Genomic DNA, 22,117 nt, shown 5'->3' with positions numbered 1-22,117 from the left:
AAGGAAATCTCTGTTATTATGTTTGAGCTTTGTTAAACAAGTGTGTGTGTGTGTGTGTGTGTGTATATGTATATGTATATATATATATATATATACTAAATGTGGCTTTTAATGCCTCTTGTTTCAATTTTTACTCAGATTTCTACCTCTGAAAGCAAAAATCTCTATAACTGCAAGGAGGTTTTTACCTTCCACTAATTCCCTAGCCCAGTCTGGTTTTTTGCATCCCTAAATGTATTTGTACTTTGATCTGGTGGTTAAAGCAATGAGCTTTGAGTTAGAAGTACTCCTTAGATTCATGACATCAAATTATTTTCCCTCACTTGAGTGTGTGAATGTAATTTATCCCTGTGTCACCATTTACTATAGTGAAAATGAGTAAGAGTACTGTTCCTTCTCCCTTCTCTCCTTTGGAAACTGACATACAGCTCCAATCCCGCAGGGGACTGGATATGTTTCTAGAATATGACAGTAAAGCAGATTATATATTTACTAGCAGATACCCACGTTTGTGGAACGAAGGAGCATTTGTATACTGCCCATCCTTATCACACTCCAGAACTCACTGGAGGGGTACTTAGGGGTAGTATGGAGAGTATATTAGAGTATATTAGGGTATATATACGGCCCCCTCAATAGAATCGTGTTGTCTTCAGCCGGCGCCATTTTTCAAAATGGCCGCCACAAAATGGCGGCGGCCATAGACAAAAACGATTCGACGCAGGAGGTCGTTCCGGACCCCCGCTGGACTTTTGGCAAGTCTTGTGGGGGTCAGGAGGCCCCCCCAAGCTGGCCAAAAGTTTCCTGGGAGTCCAGCGGGGTTCGCGTATGGCCGGCGCCATTTTCCGTACGAAAATGATTTGCGGCAAGAAATTGCTCCCGGAACCCCGCTGGACTCCCAGGAAACTTTTGGCCAGCTTGGGGGGGCCTCCTGACCCCCCCAAGACTTGCCAAAAGTCCAGCGGGGGTCCGGAACGACCTCCTGCGTCGAATCGTTTTTGTCTATGGCCGCCGCCATTTTGCGGTGGCCATTTTGAAAAATGGCGCCGGCTGAAGACAACACGATTCTATTGAGGGGGCCGTTCCGGACTGCCGCCGTTCTGGACCACCGCCGGATCCCCCAGGTAATTTAAAGCATTTGGGGGGGGTTCGGGAGGGTGGGGGATTTAATTTAAAGGGTCGGGGTGGGTTTTAGGGGGGTTTAGTGTGCCGGCTCACGATTTTAACGATTTTTCACGATAGTTTACACACCCAAACGGCAACAATACGATTCCCTCCCCCTCCCAGCCGAAATCGATCGTTAAGACGATCGAGGACACGATTCACATCTCTAGTCACCACCATGAAGGTCGGTATAGAAAAGTGTTAAATAAATAAATATACATGCAAACTGGGCACTATAGTACATACAAAAGTAACATACCCAGGATTCATCATTCATAATTATAGCAGAAAGATGAGTTGTGAAAAAAAGGGGGGGGGGGGGGGCAATAGTGTGCAGCCGGCAACATCGCAGCGATAATGTGTTAAACATTATCGCCCGCAGCGTAACCGAGCCTAAATTTTTTAAACCGCGCCCAAACCTCACCCTAATCCCTCATTTAAGTTTTATTGTCATGATGCAGTAGTTATCGCCTGCGTTAGGGCGTTATTGCGTGCGATAATGCCCTAATGCAAGCAATAACGGCCCATCATGTTTTCATAAATGACCCTGATAGTTGGTTAGACTGAAAGAAGACCAGATGCTTATTGAGTTCAACCTTTTTCTGAATACTTTGATTGGAAAGTGTAGAAGGTCAATACCTTACCAATGATATATTTTCTGTCCAAGAATTAAAAATGAAGTTGAGTAGTGAGTACTAACCTGGATAATGCCTGGAAACATGCATGAGGAACCATATCCCTGACATAAAGCAATGGTTGCTTCATTATACAAGAGAGAGGTTCATGAAGGAAAACATGATACAGGACAGCATCCAGATCTTTATACATACGCTGATGGAAAGACAGCTCAGAGTTATAGAGAATTTTCACATTTTGATCTTCAATCCTGCAAAGTAACACCCAACTAGTTTAGCTGTCAGATTTTACTGTTCTTAAGCTGCATATAATTCTGCAATGTTAACTTTTATTAAAGGACCTTATCACTCACAGACATAGAGTACTATACCTGTGACAATATTGTAAATACATGAAACAGTAAATAAAAAAAGTATTTCTAGTTTATATTAAAACTATTTATGATTTCTTTGAACATTGAATTTCCACAAGTTATGAGGTTTTATTTTGCAAATATGTTTAGCATTGCTTGTTTTTCCAGCCTGATCAATTGACATAAATTCATGAAACTTAAAACTATATTTAGAAATGATAGTAATGTTTATAATTCACAGTCTCAGGAAACTAATTGGGTATCATGTAAATAACATGAAATATTCATTACAAATCTAATCCAAATTGCACAATCAGACATTTCATTTTTAAGAAACCATTTCAGTGATGATGTTTATTGCCCAGTAGCAAAGCAGAAAATTTATTGATAAGAGATGTTTTTAAAGGCTGGCACTCTGAAAAATCTGTGGGCCACCTGGCCATCATCACTGTTGCTGTCAGCTCTGACCTGAAGTGTCCCACACCACTACTTTCCTTCTGGCACAATCCTATCAACAGCTGTGGTTGTGATTAGCAGCCTGTTAAGACCAGTGAAGCTTTTGAACGTTGTGTGCCAATCTTTTTTTGGAGGGGGAGGTGTTTAAAAAACACTGTAATTATATTTTTTCAATTAATATTTTAATTTAAAACTGGGTAGCACCCTACAGCATGTGACTGATACAGGGTGTCCCAGACAATTACATCAGGATGTGCAAAGTGGGATGGAGTTATTATATGTGCATGGTCTGTTCTGGATGCTTACATTCACATGTTAAGAGAATCTTCAAGTATCTGCATCTCCCATGTAATAATCTAGAAAAAGTTTTGCAGCCACTGAATTTATTAAAAGCAAAATTGCTTACCTTGTAATAGGTGTTATCCCAGGACAGCAGGATGGTAATCCTCACATATGGGTGACGTCAGCAACGGAGCCCTAGTGCGGGAAAACTTCTGTCAAAGTTTCTAGAAACTTTTGACTGGCAGCCTGGGGCTACTGAGCATGCCCAGCATGCCATGATATTCTGTGCCACAGGGGTCTCACTTCAGTCTCGTATGTAGCAATAAGCGTTAGCAAAATAAATTTAGAAAAATAAGAAGGCCCAACTCCGCGGGGTGGCGGGTGGGTTTCGTGAGGACTACATCCTGCTGTCCTGGGATAACACCTATTACAAGGTAAGCAATTTTGGTTTATCCCAGGACAAGCAGGATGCTAGTCCTCACATATGGGTGATTAGCAAGCTGGAGGCTGAGTCATTTAATATGAAGGCAACAGTGATGTGTTGTTGTGGAAATGAGTCAGCCGAAGACCACAGCAGATTGGTTGTAGAAGGAGTTGGGATTATACTGGAAACAAGTTCTGTAAGATAGATTGTCCATAGGCCGAATCTTGTCTTCCTTGCTTGTCCAAGCAGTAATGAGCTGCAAAAGTGTGAAGAGAAGTCCATGTTGCTGCTTTACATATGTCAAGGATTGGCACTGAACGGAAGTGTGCTACTGAGGTTGACATTGCTCTTACAGAGTGTGCCTTTACTCGTCCTTGGAGAGGAAGGCCTGCTTTTTCATAGCAAAATTGTATGCAATCTGCTAGCCAGTTGGATAGAGTATGTTTACCCACTGCTTTTCCCGGGTTGTTTGGATCATAAGAAACAAAAAGCTGGTTTGATTTTCTGTGTGTTGCAGTGCGGTTTAAGTAAAAGGATAGCGCACGTTTACAGTCCAAGGTATGCAAGGCTGATTCTCCTTGATGGGAGTGAGGTCTTGGAAAGAATGTAGGTAAAACTATGGATTGATTCAAGTGGAATTCTGTAACTACTTTGGGAAGGAATTTTGGATGCGTACGGAGGACCACCCTGTCATGTAGGAACTTTGTGTAGGGTGCGTACGTGACCAGTGCTTGTAATTCACTAACTCTTCTAGCTGAAGTAATGGCTATGAGGAAGATAGTATTCCATGTGAGAAATTTAAGATCACAGGAGTCTATGGGTTCGAAAGGAGAACACACAAGTCTTGTTAAGACCAGATTCAAGTCCCATTCTGTGACTGGAGGTCGAATTGGTGGTTTGAGTTGTTAAGCCTCTCATAAATCTGCTGACAAGAGGTTGTGTGGAAATTGGTGCATCTCCCACCTTGTTATGGTAAGCAGAGATTGCACTTAAATGGACTCTTACAGATGAAGTCTGAAGACCAGAGTCTGAAAGATGGTATAAGTAGTCCAGTAGCGAGGTAATGGTGCAAGTGAAGGGATCAATGCTGTTTTGCTTGCACCACAAGGTGAATCTTTTCCATTTGGAAGCGTAATTCGAGTGGAAGGTTTACGTGAAGCTATAAGCACTTGGGAGATATGAGTTGAAAGATTGAGTGGTTGTAAGATTAAGCTTTCAACATCCATGCTGTCAGGGATAGGGATTGTAGATTGGGATGGCGCAACCAACCCTGATCCTGAGTTATGAGAGTGGGAGCTATTCCCAGGCGAATGGCATCCGTGATCTAGAAGTGTGGGAAACCAAACTTGGCGAGGCCAATATGGGGCTATGAGTATCATGGATCCTTTGTCCTGTTGTAGCTTCACTAGAGTTTTGGTTGTGAGCGGTATTGGAGGATACGCGTATAGTAGGCCTGAGTTCCAAGGGCGAGCGAAGGCGTCCTTGGTTGACTGATTCTTCTGTTTGTGTAGAGAACAGAACTTGTCCACTTTGTGATTCAGATGTGACGCAAAGAGGTCTATTGTTGGTTGTCCCCAACGTTGGAATATCCTGGTCGCTACTGAGGGGTCCAGGGACCACTCGTGTGGTTGGAACTGACGGCTGAGTCGATCTGCTACTACATTGTGTATGCCTGCCAGATAAGTGGCCCAGAGGAACATTGAGTGGTTCAGGGCCCATCCCCAAATCTGTGCAGCTTCTTGACAAAGGAGATAAGAGCCCGTACCTCTTTGTTTGTTGAGGTACCACATGGCTACTGTGTTGTCTGTTTGGATGAGAACAGTCTTGTGTGAAAGGCAGTCCTTGAACGCATGCAGCGCATAACGTATAGCTCGAAGCTCCAGAAAATTGATTTGGAATGTCGCTTCGAGTTCTGTCCAAGTTCCTTGAGTTTGGAGATTGTCTATGTGAGCTCCCCAACCCAAGGTGGATGCATCTGTAGTTAAAGTAATCTGTGGGACTGGTTGTTGGAAGGGTAGGCCCTTGCGTAAATTGTCCTTGTTCTCCCACCAAAGGAGAGAGGAACGTAGCTGGTGGGTTACTTGAATTGGATAATGCAGTGGTTGAATGGCTTGGATCCATTGTGATCTTAACGTCCATTGGGTTACCCTCATGGCTAGTCTCGCCATAGGAGTGACATGAACTGTGGAGGCCATGTGGCCTAGTAAGGTTAGAAACTGATGAGCTGTTGCTTGCGTCTTTGAGAGAATCGAGTTTGCTAGCAAGGACAATGTTTCTGCTCGATCCTCGGGTAGAAAGGCCTTTGCAAGGACGGTGTTAAGTTCTGCTCCTATGAATTGGAGCAGGTGAGATGGTGTGAGATTGGGACTTTTGATAATTGATGAGAAATCCCATGGAGTGAAGTAGAGCAATTGTCTGGTGAAGAGAAGTTATTGCTCCTTGTTGAGATTGACTCCTGATGAGCCAGTCGTCTAGGTATGGGAAGACATGAACACCTTGCTTGTGCAAGTGTGCTGCTATTACTGCCAGACATTTTGTGAATACTCTGGGAGCAGAGGCGAGTCCGAATGGCAGTACTCTATATTGGAAATTTGATGACCCACGATGAAGCGCAGGTACTTACGGTGAGGAGGGAATATTGGAATGTGAGCGTATGCATCTTGAAGGTCCAGAGAACAAAGCCAATCTTCTTTTTGGAGACGTGGAAGCATGGTGCCTAGAGAGACAATTCTGAACTTTTCCTTCTTTAGAAATTTGTTTAGATTTCTGAGGTCTAGGATGGGCCATAGGCCTCCTGTTTTCTTTGGAATGAGGAAATATCGAGAGTAGAATCCTCTGCCCTGCTGAGACTGGGGCACTAGTTCTATGGCCCTGGATTTCAGAAGGGTGGATAATTCTATTTGAAGTTGAATAATGTGATTTCTGTTGGGAGGAACCCGAGGTGCTTGAAGTTCTGTAGGTACTGCTAGGAAATCGAGCTTGTAACTGTGAGTTATGATGGACAGAATCCATTGATCCGTTGTTATAGTTTTCCATGTGTTGTAAAAGTTGTAAACTGAAAAGCTGCTGAATCTTTTCCTGGCAGAGCTTACGGACTTTTGATGTCATTTCTTGACATTTCTCGCAAGAGGAAATGTCATGTTTTTCGCCGAGACATCTAACGCACTCTTCGTGCGGATCGGTAACCGACATTGTGCGGTTGCAAGTCGGGCATTTTTTGAACCCTGACGACATTTTGACATCGACAGCCATCGATGACAGAAAAATTAATAGCGTTTTTGTTTTTTTTTAAACGCTAAAATCGTTCACCAGCCAGTGAATTGAGAAAAATTGAGACCCCTTACGGGAGAATGAGAAGTATAAGTAAGAAGTATCGCTGAGGTAAACTCAGAGGACTCCGGTATCCGTGCTGCTGTCCAGCGGCGCGGAAAAACAAAGACTGAAGTGAGACCCCTGTGGCACAGAATATCATGGCATGCTGGGCATGCTCAGTAGCCCCAGGCTGCCAGTCAAAGGTTTCTAGAAACTTTGACAGAAGTTTTCCCGCACTAGGGCTCCGTTGCTGACGTCACCCATATGTGAGGACTAGCATCCTGCTTGTCCTGGGATAAACATGAAATGTCCCTTTCAACAAACCTTATAGACTCATATCAAATTTGTATGTTCCCATGTTATAAAACTATTATAAAACTCCTTAACATCTGCTTGAGTGGGAACCAAATTTCTTGCTTTTAGTTCAAATTGAACTTAAGCCAATTCACACACCTGTGGAGGATTTACATGCCCCTCTTAAATTTAATCACTGTGCATTATTTATTATCATGAAACAACAAAGACAATGTAGCTGATCCTGTCTATATCTATGAAATTTCAAATGAATTCATATCGCTAATGAGCACTCTATTTCCTTTTTACAGTATTTTGCCAAACAATCCCAAGATAGTTATTTCAATGTAAGATATTAAAAGAGAGCATGGAAGCTAAGCAAAGGACTGTGACCTTGCTGTTTGGTGTGAAAAATAAGACCATTATTGCCCAACCCAAGAGATTCACTTCTTTCACATTCATAACACAAAATTTAGGTTAGAGGCCTATTTGTGGGGCATATTCTTGAGATTTTTACTATGGAATGTGAAATTTCTAAAACAAAATTAGAATTGCTGGATTGCAATAAATATGTTCTTCTTTTAACCTCATTCTCAAGATGTGCAATTAGAAAACCATGATTATACATCCACGACAGTAAATGTGACAGCAGTTAAACAAACTGGCTCAACCTGTTCTTGGAGACCCAAAACTCCTTCAGCAAACTGTGTAATGGCATAATCAACTGGAGGTGTGACCCCCAAAACCAAGGGCTGTAGGGCATATACAGGGCAAGTCTGATGGATTTGAACCAAGAGCAGAGGAAAGCATTTTCTGCCCACATTGGCCACTTTCCCCTTAGATACTGGTGGCTGGCAGGGCTTGAACAGGAAGAACAGAAAACACAAGGTACACACTAACGAAATGTAGAACCCAAACCTGGAGACATGAACATGCCTACTGAAGCTGTGGACCACTGCAGGGGGAGCAAGCACATAAAAAGTAGAACCAACATAGGACCACACTCAGGCAAATTAAGAACATAAGTGCCATGCTTGTCAGACCAAGGTCCATCGAGGTGTTGGTGGTGGCTTAGGTTTTTGAGGCCGGTTTTACATACAGAGTGAGACGTACGAACAGCACAGTACACCTCGGTGAAGAAGATTTGACATCATTTGGAGTGAGGAAAGTCTCATAAAGATGATATTTCTACAATGTTCTCTCGCCCTAGCTTGATGGACTCTATAACAGGGTACTATCAAGGTAGGGCGAGAGAACATAGTAGAAATCTCAACTTTGTGAGACTTTCTTCACTCCAAATGATGTCAAATTTTCATTGAGGGCATACTGTGCTGTTCATATGTATCACTCTGCATGTAAAACTGGCCCCTAGTTCCTAAACCAACACCTCACCTCAAGCTATTAGCTGGCCCTCCTATAGAGATATAAATAGTTGACTACTATGAAGGCCTTATAAATAGTCTCTCTCTCTCATGCAAATTTCATTGTGGCCATTTCAGGCTTAATGCCATGATAAAAGGTGTAGTTATTTCTGGTGTTAAAATTATGTTATAGTGGTCCTCATTTTAATTAATCCCCCCCCTTAAAAAAATATTTGCATTCATGCCATGCGGTAGCATGCGTTAACACCATAATGCATTTTGATGAATGACCTGTGTAGAATTATGAGAAAGAAATAGGTATATAGATTTTTTTTTAATCATTAGTTTGTGAGGTTTTAAATTATTTTATTCTTTTGCCTGCTGAATGGATTATTGATCATTTGTGGGTTAAAATATATTACAGAAGATATATTTGACGTTTTGAGTTTCTTCAGCAGATACAAGCTAAATCTATGAATAGACTCATGGGATTATAAATTTGTCTAATTAAATTTTTATAGTGCAGTTTGGGAAGTCATAGGATCAGAGGCATTGTCCTGATATGAATTGATAACTGGATAAAAGACTAGAAACAGGGAGTAGGAGTAAATGGTCAGTTTTTCAAAAGGAGAAAGGTTGTTAGTGAAATGTCTCTGGGTCAGTACTCGGACCTGTGCTATTTAGCATATTCATAAATGATCTGGAGAAAGGAATAGTAAATGAAGTAAGCAAATTTATTCATTTATTTAAAATCATGTATATCCCGCACCATCAAAACATATTTGAGCGAGATACAAATTTTTTTTGAGTTGTTAAAACAGCAATGGATTATGAAGAACTGCAGAAGTGTAAGACTAGATAACTGGGCATCTAAATGGGAAGCAATTTAATGTGGACAAGTGCAAAGTAATGTACTCTCTGTGAACAGCTTTCATCTAACTACATTATATAAGCGGTATACAAAAGGTTTCAAATAAATAAATAAGACCAACACCACCACTGCCATCAGCCCCTAGGCCTTCACCTTCCTCAGGTCTCAGGGCCCTTTTTTGATTCTCTAAATAGTTTTATCCCTAGTTTATCCCACCCCTGTCCATTTTGTTTCTAGAAATATGTACATAGTTCTAAGTTATTTGGAGAAGTTTTAAATATTATATAAAAGTTAATATTGTGATAAATCTATTTGGGTATGGATCTGTGTTATTTGCTGCATGCTAAGGTTTATTTTCTAAAATAGTAAAGCTCCTTTAAGGACATCCTATAGCCATAACTCTTTGACCCACATATAGACTTGCATATTATTTGCCACTCATTATTGCCCTCCTTTTATCTACCTTACAACAGCATATTTTGTTGATTCTACTGTCTCTACCTTGCACTTGCAAATGAGCAATCAGTAAGGGAGATCACAAATCAGAGGTATAAGTCAACATTTACCACTTACTTCTCCAAAGGGCTACAGCTATGAAAGCAACCAAGCCACAAGAAGGGCTTTAATGTATGTAAGGAAACTTCTATTATGTGTCCTCTTTAATTAAAGCACTGCATAGGAGACAAGGACCACACATGAAGTGGCCTTTCTGATTCTGCACACTTAACAATGAAGGTATGTCATACAGATATTTTGATAGGAACTGCATTCATCTTAAGCTGCTGCTACTGCAAGGTCTATTGAGTCAACTCAATGTCTCATAACCTTAGATGTCACAGATATTAAATGCTATGTTTCTTACAAAACAAAGAAGAAGGCATACCTGCATAAATACAGGTGTCTAATATATGTACAGCCTACCCTTGTCCATGCTCACACTAGATATCCTTGCAGGTAGGGCCCTGCTTCATTCCCAAAGGCTCCTACCTCTCATCCACCAACCCTTTCTTGGACTCTTCCAACTCTCTCCCAGATCTACCATTCAATGAACATCTGTCTGCTAGAAGACTGCTTAGTCCTGTGTTCTACAACACATTTAGGATCATGTGCTATTTGAGGACTCTCAGACCTAATCTCCCTGTTGTAAGTAATCAAGATTTCCTTGTTGTTTCTAAGACCTAGCCCCCTATCCACCTACACCATCAGTAACCCATAAGGACTCTCACACTAAACTGATTTCAGCCAATCATCAGAGCTTGTCTATCACAAGACGCCAGATCTGAAATATGTCATCGGCTGTTTCCCATCCAGAAGGATGTCATCAGCTGTTTCCCATCCAGAAGGATCCATCTGAAGAAAATAGGATAAAACATAAGCATTGTCAAGCTAAGTGTAAAACATTGATAAGACAGGCGAAGAGAGAATTTGAAATGACATTGGCCATAGAGGCAAAAACTCATAATAAAAACTTTTTAAAATATATCCAAAGCAAGAAACCTGTGAGGGAGTCGGTTGGACCATTAGATGACAGAGGGGTTAAAGGGGCTCTTAGGGAAGATAAGGCCATTGCAGAAAGCCTAAATGAATTCTTTGCCTCCATGTTTACAAAAGAGGATGTTGGGGAGATACCAGTTCCGGAGATGGTTTTCAGGGGTGATGAGTCAGACGAACTGAACGAAATCACTGTGAACCTGGAAGATGTAGTAGGCCAGATTGACAAACTAAAGAGTAGCAAATCACCTGGACCGGATGGTATGCATCCTAGGGTCCTGAAGGAACTCAGAAATGAAATTTCTGATCTATTAGTTAAAATTTGTAACCTATCATTAAAATCATCCATTGTACCTGAAGACTGGAGGGTGGCCAATGTAACCCCAATATTTAAAAAAGGCTCTAGGGGTGATCCAGGTAACTATAGACCAGTGAGCCTGACTTCAGTGCCGGGAAAAATAGTGGAAACTATTCTCAAGAACAAAATTGTAAAGCATATAGAAAGACATGATTTAATGGAACATAGTCAACATGGATTTACCCAAGGGAAGTCTTGCCTAACAAATCTGCTTCATTTTTTTGAAGGGGTTAATAAACATGTGGATAAAGGTGAACCGGTAGATGTAGTGTATTTGGATTTTCAGAAGGCATTTGACAAAGTCCTCATGAGAGGCTTCTACGAAAACTAAAAAGTCATGGGATAGGAGGCGATGTCCTTTCGTGGATTACAAGCTGGTTAAAAGACAGGAAACAGAGAGTAGGATTAAATGGTCAATTTTCTCAGTGGAAAAGGGTAAACAGTGGAGTGCCTCAGGGATCTGTACTTGGACCGGTGCTTTTCAATATATATATATATATAAATGATCTGGAAAGGAATACAACGAGTGAGGTTATCAAATTTGCAGATGATACAAAATTATTCAGAGTAGTTAAATCACAAGCAGACTGTGATACATTGCAGGAGGACCTTGCAAGACTTGAAGATTGGGCATCCAAATGGCAGATGAAATTTAATGTGGACAAGTGCAAGGCGTTGCATATAGGGAAAAATAACCGTTGCTGTAGTTACACGAAGTTAGGTTCCATATTAGGAGCTACCACCCAGGAAAAAGATCTAGGCATCATAGTGGATAATACTTTAAAATCGTCAGCTCAGTGTGCTGCAGCAGTCAAAAAAGCAAATAGAATGTTAGGAATTATTAGAAAGGGAATGGTTAATAGAACGGAAAATGTCATAATGCCTCTATATCGCTCCATGGTGAGACCACACCTTGAATACTGTGTGCAATTCTGGTCGCCACATCTCAAAAAAGATATAGTTGCGATGGAGAAGGTACAGAGAAGGGCAACCAAAATGATAAAGGGGATGGAACAGCTTCCCTATGAGGAAAGACTGAAGAGATTAGGACTGTTCAGCTTGGAGAAGAGACGGCTGAGGGGGGATATGATAGAGGTCTTTAAGATCATGAGAGGTCTTGAACGAGTAGATGTGACTCGGTTATTTTCACTTTCGAATAATAGAAGGACTAGGGGGCATTCCATGAAGTTAGCAAGTAGCACATTTAAGACTTATCGGAGAAAATTCTTTTTCACTCAACGCACAATAAAGCTCTGGAATTTTTTTTGCCAGAGGATGTGGTTAGTGCAGTTAGTGTATCTGGGTTCAAAAAAGGTTTGGATAAGTTCTTGGAGGAGAAGTCCATTAATGGCTATTAATCAATTTTACTTAGGGAATAGCCACTGCTATTAATTGCATCAGTAGCATGGGATCTTCTTAGTGTTTGGGTAATTGCCAGGTTCTTGTGGCCTGGTTTTGGCCTCTGTTGGAAACAGGATGCTGGGCTTGATGGACCCTTGGTCTGAGCCAGCATGGCAATTTCTTATGTTCTTAATATTTTATAATATTTTATATTAGATTCTGAAACAAATAGGCAACCAGTGATGCATTGAAAGAATTGGGGTAATATGGTCACATCAGCAGTTATAACTCAGACAGCAGAATTCTGCAATAATTAGAAAGCTCTTAATGTACTATCAGGCAGCCTCAGCATTAAGGAGTTGACTAATCGATCCTGGACAACAATAACTGTTGCAATACAGTCCTAAAATCTGTAGGCTCTAGAAGAGGTTTAAATCTACATAACATGCAGTTTATAATATACTGATTTTATCATGCTACGACTGTGTATTTTCATGTTAAGGTTAGCATCTAATAATACCCTTAGATCATGTACATAGGAAATGGAAATATTATGATTGCCAAAGATAAACTTAGGTAGCTGTTCAATCTGAGATCACCTAATTAAATGAATTTACTCAGTTTTAGCAATGTTTAGTGTTAACCAATTGTAGCGTAACCATTTTTCAATGGCAGTCAGATAAATTTCTAGATGCTTAAAGGTGTAAGACTGAATTCCAGTCAGTAGCAGCCAATGAAGTATTGTCATAGTTAATTTGTCTAGCATGGGTGGGAGTTTGCTTTTCAATTGTTCTACATCGATCTGTTTCCACCGTTTTAATTTTTGAGTTGAAATGATAATTCTCTGTTCAAGCACTGGTAATTTTACAATTACAGAGATTAGTTTATGATCTGACCAATGGAAGTTATTCTATTTTGTTAGTGCTGAATTTCCATATAGTTCTGATTTATGAACAGCAAATCAAGACTAACTAACCCACAAGAGTTGCAGAATCTCGGAACTGCCCCCTGGCCCCCCCCCCCAAACATGGACACAAGAACATCCCCACGTCCCCCCCTGCAGGCCCGACGATACCTTTCAAAAATGGTAGTCGGTGGAGCGGACGTTCGTTCTAGCGTGGAAGTTTTGGCGCCGGGCCCTCGAGGTGGAGCAATGGGAGCAGTAGTCTCGCTCAGATAGTAAGGGCAAAGGTGCGCCGGTTGTCAGTTCACAAAATGGCGTTGACGGGCCCTCGCCCTTACTATGTCACATGGGCTACTGCCGCTATTGGCGTTCCCGAGAGTCCTAGTAAGGGAAAGAGACATCGGCGCCATTTTGATTGCTGGCAGCCAACAGCCATAGTGTATGCGATGTGTCCCGGAGCGGTGTTGCCCCCCCCCTCCCTCTGGAGGAGCCCGAACTATTCTGCAGTTTTCCGTGCGTTCGGAGGTTGAGGGCAGTAAGTAGAAAAGTCATGTGCGTGAGGGGTGTGAGGATGGTGTTTGTGTGTGAGTTCGTAGAGTGTGGGAATTGCAAACATGTGGCATGTGAGTGGCCTCCCGGTGTAGCATGCTGTTATTTAGTGGGTTTTTGTGGGTTTTTTGAGGGTGTGTGAAATAAGTACAATTGGCATGTGTGTGTGTGGGGGGGGTGAGGAGGGTGGATTTGTGTCTGCTCGGAGGGTGTGTGAATCGCAAACATTGGTCACGTGTGTGGGAGGTGTGAGTTTGTGCAAGGTGTAAGAGCTTCCGCTTACGCCCACCAGATGTCGCTTTTTGTGGAACCGAATTTTAAAACTTTTTTACCAGCCCCCGGTGTGACATATATGTAATGTAAGTGAAGAAGATCCTTGCCGTATGTGAGGTGAAACTTGTGTCCAAATTTGAACGCAATCGGTTAAGTGGTTGCTGAGATTAGCGATTTGGTACAAACTATTTAACATTTTTATTTATATAATTAGATAGATAGATATAATTTATATATTATTTTTTCTTTTTTTCCCACCCTTATCATAATAATTCTGATTTTGGATGTATTAGTATTCTACTTTGTTCAATGTGTCTGTAAGCTGTTGTCATCACACCTGCCTAGCTCCCGGTTTTGGTGCACTAAATTCGTTTCAACCCATGGTTGCTTTTGTGTACCGTCGACAGACTGAACGCTGGTTGGCGCTTTGTGAAAAGTAAGTTTTTTTTTCTGGTTCCACTTTCTCTTTGTTTATTAAAGATGCATTTATTTTTGGCCGCCAGCAGATGCATGCGTTTTTGTTAGTCTCTATGTTTTATCAGCTCTGTTTTGTTTTTTCTGCGGACGCTTGCTATATTAGTATTTTGGACCGTTTATATGGCAGTTTATATGGCAGTTCCCTGCAACTTTGTTACCTTGTCTCTTTGTTCACGTTCAAGAAAGTATTTTGTTTTCATACTGCTTTTTACTTTTTTGTACTTTATTGCTGGTTACATTTTTTATCTGGTCACTAATCAAAATGTTTTAGACATTTTGCTCACTTTTGCCATCTCTTACTATAGTTGAATTATTTTGTTTGAGGCTGTGCATGTTTGCCACCTTTGATCTATTTAATTTTTATTTATTATTTATTCACATGTACCATTCTCATGGCACATTTTGACTTTTTGAGTTCTTTTGCCATTGTCTTCAGTCCACTTGCTTATTTGTAGGGTTGTCACCCCGATTTTTCCTTAAACATGCTATGTATCATTTTTTGCATTCCAGAGCACTTTTATAGTTATATTTTCATTTTTTAAGTATTTTTGCAGGCATTGCTTTTTTACCATCTGCTTCTAATTTTTGTTAGATTTGTGTTTCCATTTTGGTGAAGATCTAGTTGATCTCCTGCTTTGTCCCTCCCAATGCAGCCAGTGCGAAACACGGACGTGTCGGGGGACCAATAACATCATCACATTTGATTTTCACTGCTTCTAACCTGTAAAGATATGTCTGCCTGACAATCATATTGAGTGAATAAAAACTCTTTTTACTTTAGTATGGTTTTTGTGCCTGTAGACGGTTCACCTGTTCTGACACACGTCCTGCATTATTTCAATTTATCTGTTGGTGTGTCTATTATTCTCCACTTGTTTGATGGTTTAACACTTCAAATATGACACCAGGCCCTAAAACATCAATGTACCTCCTATTAGGAAAACAGTACAAGCCAGGCTGCTATAGATCCCTACACAGAAACTACACAGTAGTAGAATACTTCACTTCTGCCACACATGTAGAACACAGGCAGATCCTCACCAAATACAGAATAAAGGGACCATAAAATATAAGTAGAAATGTGCAGACAAAAACTGAACTGGAAATCACAATAAGTCAGACTCTATGCAATGCAGCAATGGAAAAACATCATTCCTCATAAAACATCAAATTATAAAATCAAGAACTATAAAACATCACTCACAATAGGAAAATCATACTAAAAATATATATTTCAAAACAACTGACGAATAGAACATCCACTAATTTAACTCATATACAAATTATTGAAAACGTCCCAGACAGCAATAAAATATTTAAAAAATAACAGACATCAAATAATATCCAGTAATTAAAACTAATAAGGATAAGAAAAAATCCTGCATTCTTCATACCCGGGAACTTTTGATTCCTGTCAGCTTAAGATGGTCATGAATAATTGTTGTCTATTACACATGTCACATACACTCAAATGCTCACTCATACACACATACAATCTCCCTCTGTCACTGATGAGCTTGCTTGCTCGCTCTGACACACATGCTCTCACTCACAGCCTTATGCATGCTCTCACTCACTTGCAGTGTCACACTCACACATGTTCACTGGCACACAAACTCTCACTGACATCCTCCAGTCACACTCGCACACATGCTCAGATTTATGCACACTTGCACATGTCATTCTCTTCCTTGCACACATGCTCACTGACACACTTGCACTCTAACGCTCACACATGCTGACATACACACCTTCACTACAACACACATTCAGTCATGCTCACTTATGTTCACTTTTCTCCCCCTCTGAATAAATAAAGCAAACATGTTTACTTACATTGGTGGTCAGGGAAAATCTAGGCAGAGCCCAGGGGAGTCTGAGTGGGCTTTTGAGGGAGGGGGTGGCCATTTGGTATGGGAAGGCCAGAGGTCTTTTAAGCCCTGAACTTGTTTGTTTGTGTATGTATTTTTGCTGTGCCATGAGGACGAAAGGCACCTGCCGAAGAAGAAAGCTGTCTGAGCTGGGAGGCAGGTATTCAACAGGCGGTGAGGCAATGGCAGGAAGTGTGCTGGCTGCATCCTGCTGGCAAAAGCAGAAGCAGGGCAGGCATGAAAGGAGGTGGCGGGAATGTTTCCCGCCACCAAGGTGATGATGGGGGTCAGGGGCAAGTGCAGCAAACAGGCTCATGGAACTGCGACTGCTGCTGCGGAAAAAATACAAAGGAAACACTAAGTAGAGGGCCTCGGGAGAGGCTCCCGCTCCCCAAGGAATGTCACATGATGCTATTGGTCACCACGACTCTGTAGGCATGAGGCCATGGCAACCAATACCTATCACATGATTGGGGTGATCGGCTCACCAGGGCATGCCCAAAGCCCCGATAGGCCAATCTGTCCCTGTTCACAAGCACAAATCTACTTCCCGTGCTCTGTGGTTGCTGCCATGTTGGTCATGCTAGCAGCAGACCCAACACAAACCAGCTCTGTTTTGTCTCATCCCACTCCTAGTTCTGTACACATTGCTGCTTGGAACCCGCACCTCAGACAGGACAGCTGCTGATTTTTTCCTTCCTGTAGCCTCACTCCCTTGCCATCATACTTGGTGTGCCATTGTTTTTTATTTTTATATTTTTAATTTTAAAGAGAGAAACCTCAAAATTCAAACTTTAAAAAGAAATGGACTACTTCCTATTTGAAATCTTCCTTGGGCAGCCAGGAGTGAATTCTTTCCAGGGAAGGAGAAGAGGCTTTGGAATGAGGGAGCCAGCACCACCAGATATCAGACCTGCCTTACAGTACCAATAAGAGTCAATTAAGGGCCAATGACCCCCTGCTTGCCTCCACTGCATCAGGGGGATGGTCTAATCCAGGACCTAATACCCCTGGGAGTAATGTGATCTTAAAGACTGCCTGCAGGTTTTGCACCTCTACCATCTGCTGGAGACAGATTACTGAATACCTGCAAATGGCACACTTTCTTATGTACCAATAGTACAGTAAAGCTTTTCTTTTCTGACTCCATCTCCTGGTAGAAAAGAAAAACCCACTAGTCTGGACTGATCTGGTGAACAATAAGGAAGCTATTTCATCCATAGAAATGATTTTGAGAATTGCCTTCAGTTAGGTCAACATTCAAAATGGTTTCTCCGGTTAAGTTTGGACATAGCCAGACAACCTTGGGGTTTGAAATTCTCACCTATCTGACCTACCCTGACTTAGCCAGTTAAAAACTTAGCTAGACAGGTCAGGGGTGAGCTGGGAATGTTCCAGGATGGAGCATAGTTCAATATTTAGTGTTATCCAGCTAAGACCTAGATTCATCAAAATGCTATAAATATAGTGGAAATAGCACCCATGATAAAAAGGGGGTATGATTAGGCTAATTTCCTTGCTCACACATAGGTAATTTCTACAACACATTTTTCATGAGAGAGAGCGAGAAAGAGAGAGACTGTAGAGATTAATCTGTAAGTTTACTATTTATACTACTGTAAAAGGGGACAATTAACTCGGGGTGAGGTTTGGGGTAGGTTTTGGGGAGCAATTTTTCAAACAGTCAGGGGTACGAACAGCAAAGTTAACATCAGTGAATATTTTCTGTTTGGAGTGATGAAAGGTAAAAGAGGAGTTGATTTGTACAATGTACTCTCTATCTCTTACAGTGATATAAATAGTAAACTTACAGATTGGACTCTACAGAGTCTGTGTCTCTTTATCTTACTCTCTCTCTCCTATTTGTGATAAACTTTTCATTCATTAATGCAGGCACATCGCACAGAAAAAGGTGGCATTATTGCAAAATGATAAATGTCCCAATAGCTGGATACCTTTAGGTCTGCCTTAAAGCAACTTTAAGATAGCTGGTTATATTCAGCAATGCCTCTGCGCCACTGAATGTAAATTAGCCTAAGTTTATCCAGCTAACTTAGCCAGACTTCCCGTGGCTGAATATTAGCCTCATTATCTTTACTGCACGTATAAGGCATTGTGAAATTTACATTTTTGGTACTTTTCTCCCTCCTTAAATCATGTAAAATTATCCTAGATACTAGGCATTGTTTCTTAATTCTTATTAAACCTAAGTTTGTTTACTAGGAAATTATTTAATGCCTTATGACATTTATTTACAGGATTATTGACATTTTATTAATAAAGGGATTTAATAGCATTAATGTTTAGCAAGGGCAGAACTAGTATCTAACATAGTTACTTTTATTTTTCACAGGTTCCAACATGCTCTAAAATAAAGCTCAACTTATTCTATACTTTGTTAACTTGCATTCCTGCTTGACTTTAATTTTGCTCTTCATAGCATTGTTTTTTCTGCAATTTATGTCATTTCTGATCATTTAAAAGGCAACATTCCTTTCACTGTAATATCTTGTTCAATAATGCAGAGAAAAGTAAATGGTTTACAACATACTTTCTAGTGGCTGCTCCCCATCAGGGAGTAAAGATTTCTATATAGATTTGTATTGACTTATAAGCTGTTTTACCAGGTTGACAGTTTTTCCCAAATCCTCTTGACTGCTTTGTCTTTCAGTCCTTCCAAAACAAAGAGATGAATTTGTCCATCCATTATGTGGAAGCCAGTAATAATGTCCAAGTCAGAATTTTCCTTTTGTTCATCTTCCAGTTTAATAGCTGAAATAACTCCTTGAATTAAATATATAGGGTATGAATCCAGCCTGAAGGCATTTGCATTGATTTCTGTAACTTCATTCATCAAATCATGCAGCAGAGAACTATTATTATACATAAAAATGAAAATTATTCGACCAAATGGGCATTCAACAGCTTCTGATATTGAAGTCAGTGGCACAGTTATATCAACTCTTATTTTAAGAGATGCATTTGATTCCAGGTAATGGCCCATAGGCAGTGAGGATTCCCATGGACCATCAACTGACCCCATTACTCCCATAATTTTTCCACTCCTTTTATCTGGATGGTTTTCATTAATATCTGGAATAGTGCAGTTATAAATAGGTGCAGTGATATTTAAGTACTTTTCACCTTGTAGCAAATGAGTAAGGTTGACTTTAGCTATACCAAAGGGATTCCATAAATTGTCTCTTTCAGTAAGTGGATTTTGCCCAGTGTTTTTAGATGTAACAAAGCCCACATCACTCAGTTTTTCATCTTCTGGCTGAGTCCCAAACAACAATGGTTTGCTTGTAGTGTCTTTTAATTTTCGGTCTCGATCATGAACTTCAATCTCTATTGGTGGCCCACGAAGATATTCAAGCAACAATCCAGGGCTAATGGCTGCTATTAGAATTACATTAACATCCTTAAAATAAACATGAGTTCCATGTTTTTGGCCTTCTGTCCGATGAGGAGGCAGATCAAAAAATCTGTATCTACAATAAACAGGATCACATTTTTCCTATAGAAAAACAACAAAGGAAGTGAAATAATTTAAGTTTATATCCTCTTAACATTAAAAAATATTAAATGAAATCCTGTTAGTTTAATAATGTAATATTTGTAAATAATTCAATGTAATTATAATCCCACCAACCAGACACACAAAATGTCAAGAGGATCTGTCCCTATATGGTGAGGGCCAGTCTCTCTAATTTATTTTGTGAAGTGGACCCTGTTAGAAGTAGTGGGGCAAAATACACTTTTCTGGCTGGTACAGAGAGAGCGTTACCTATCCTCCCCTCTATGAACCTGGTCCCCTCATTTCTCAATTAGTTCTGGCATACAGTTTCACAAACAAAATCACACCACTCTATCAAGGTAAATTTAAAATTCTGCGCAGCCACATATACATGTGTATATGTCCAGTCAGAGATCTACGAAAGTATTTTATAACTCGCACATATCAGATACGCATGTATAATAAAATACATATATTTCCTGGCGTGTAGCCAGATGGACTTAGAACGAATGGGATAGTATCCGCGTGCTAGCAGTTGGAGACGGATCTGACGTCAGCACGGGGGTATATATATCCCCACAGGAAGCGTAGCAACTCAGTAATTTCCGTCTCCAAAGCAGTTTGGAGTGCCTGCACGCTAGTTGAGCGTGCTTTCCAAGACAACTTTAATTTTTCTCTTTTCTTATAATTCTAGATTCTACTTTCTACTACTAAAATATCGAGCCCCGCACTCCTGCGGTGATACCCAAAGGTCACTCCCCCAGTTGAGTTGCCTGGGGTGATTCCCGTGATCCCCCCGGTGGTTAAGTCCTCGGTCTGGCCGAAGCGCGGCAGGGACATAGCCCCCAGGCGAGGTCCGGGTGAGGCATACGAGGCACCTCAGTCCCGGCGTGGACGAGGTAGCGGGTGCATATCTCAATCGCGGTGGTGAAGGTACTTGCCCGCTCTCCCCGCAGCCGGAGACCGCCTGGGTTCCAGCCGAGAAGTGCCGTGGTTCAGGTGAGGCGTACATCTCTTGTTTCGGGTCTCCGAAGGAACAGAGGATCGGCGGCGTGGCACGCCAAGGAGGGCGCCATTTTGTGGGCCTCGTTCAGGTAGGGCGCCTGTAATAGGCGCAGGTTTATTCCTCCTTGTGCGTATATTGCCTTCTTACTGTGAGTTATTGCCAACTGCATATGGCTGAGAGCTTATTGAATGCTATTAAGACTGTGTTGTGGCCTGTATATTACTTAATGCATATTGAATGCCATTGAGCGCTATTGACCACCTAACGGTGGAGAGCATACTGAATGCTGCATATTGCTGAGTGCATATTGCCTGACATTAAGCGTGTGTTATCGAACCGCCTATTTCCTGAGCGCATACCGAATGCCATTATTACTAACTGCATATTGCTGAGTGCATATGGCCTAACTATTGAGCGTGTGTTGCTAAACCGCCTGCTTGCTGACAGCATACTGAATGCTATTTTAGGTAATTGCATATTGCTAAGGGCTTATTGAGTGCCATTGAACGTGTATTCATGATCGCCTATTGCTGAGAGAGTATGATATATCTTTTAGCGCTTTTAAGCGTATATTGCTGCCGCATATTATTGAGCGCCTGTTGTATTGAGCGCCTATGGCTGCCGCATAGTATTGAGCGCCTGTTCTATTAAGCGTCTATTGCTGCCACATAGTATTGAGCGCCTGTTCTGTTAAGCGTAGATTGCTGCCGCATATTATTGAGCGCTTGTTGTATTGAGCGTAGATTGCTGCCGCATAGTATTGAGCGCCTGTTCTATTAAGCGTATATTGCTGCCGCATATTATTGAGCGCCTGTTCTATTAAGCGTAGACTGCTGCCACATATTATTGAGCGCCTGTTCTATTGAGCGCCTATTGCTGCCGCATAGTATTAAGCGCCTGTTGTATTGGGCGCCTATTGCAGCCGCATATTATTGAGCGCCTGTTGTATTACGCATATATTGTGGCCACTTTTCATTCAGCGCATACTATGGAACAAAACGCCTCTGCGTCTTCAGCGGGAGCGCCGCCTGCCTCCGGCATTAAAGCCCTCGGCCTCTGCTCTGCATGCCAGCTTCGGGCCACACACAGTGAAGAGCCAGACTCCCTATGTGCCCAATGTGAGGAGGCCGTGGGACCCTCGGGCCAGGACCCGTCTCAGCCGCGATTTGCGGACAGTT

At 41.4% G+C, this 22,117-nt stretch overlaps 1 protein-coding gene across 4 annotated transcripts in view; it reads right to left on the bottom strand.

Annotated features, from left to right (window-relative positions):
- Positions 1-22,117, bottom strand: part of KIAA1257 (KIAA1257 ortholog) — a 384,182-nt gene that overhangs the window by 69,522 nt on the left and 292,543 nt on the right. For all 4 annotated transcript variants that reach the window (XM_029600807.1, XM_029600809.1, XM_029600810.1 and 1 more), the window contains 2 exons: positions 19,041-19,933; positions 1,865-2,050 (listed from right to left, as the gene is read on the bottom strand). In XM_029600807.1, the coding sequence (XP_029456667.1) occupies positions 1,865-2,050; positions 19,041-19,933 (1,079 nt within the window). The remainder of the gene's footprint in view (positions 1-1,864; positions 2,051-19,040; positions 19,934-22,117) is intronic.

This window comes from Rhinatrema bivittatum, chromosome 4, assembly GCF_901001135.1.
Source record: "Rhinatrema bivittatum chromosome 4, aRhiBiv1.1, whole genome shotgun sequence".
NCBI lineage: Eukaryota > Metazoa > Chordata > Amphibia > Gymnophiona > Rhinatrematidae > Rhinatrema > Rhinatrema bivittatum.
Note: the sequence above shows the minus strand (reverse complement) of the source record. Positions and strands in the feature narration are given on the sequence as shown.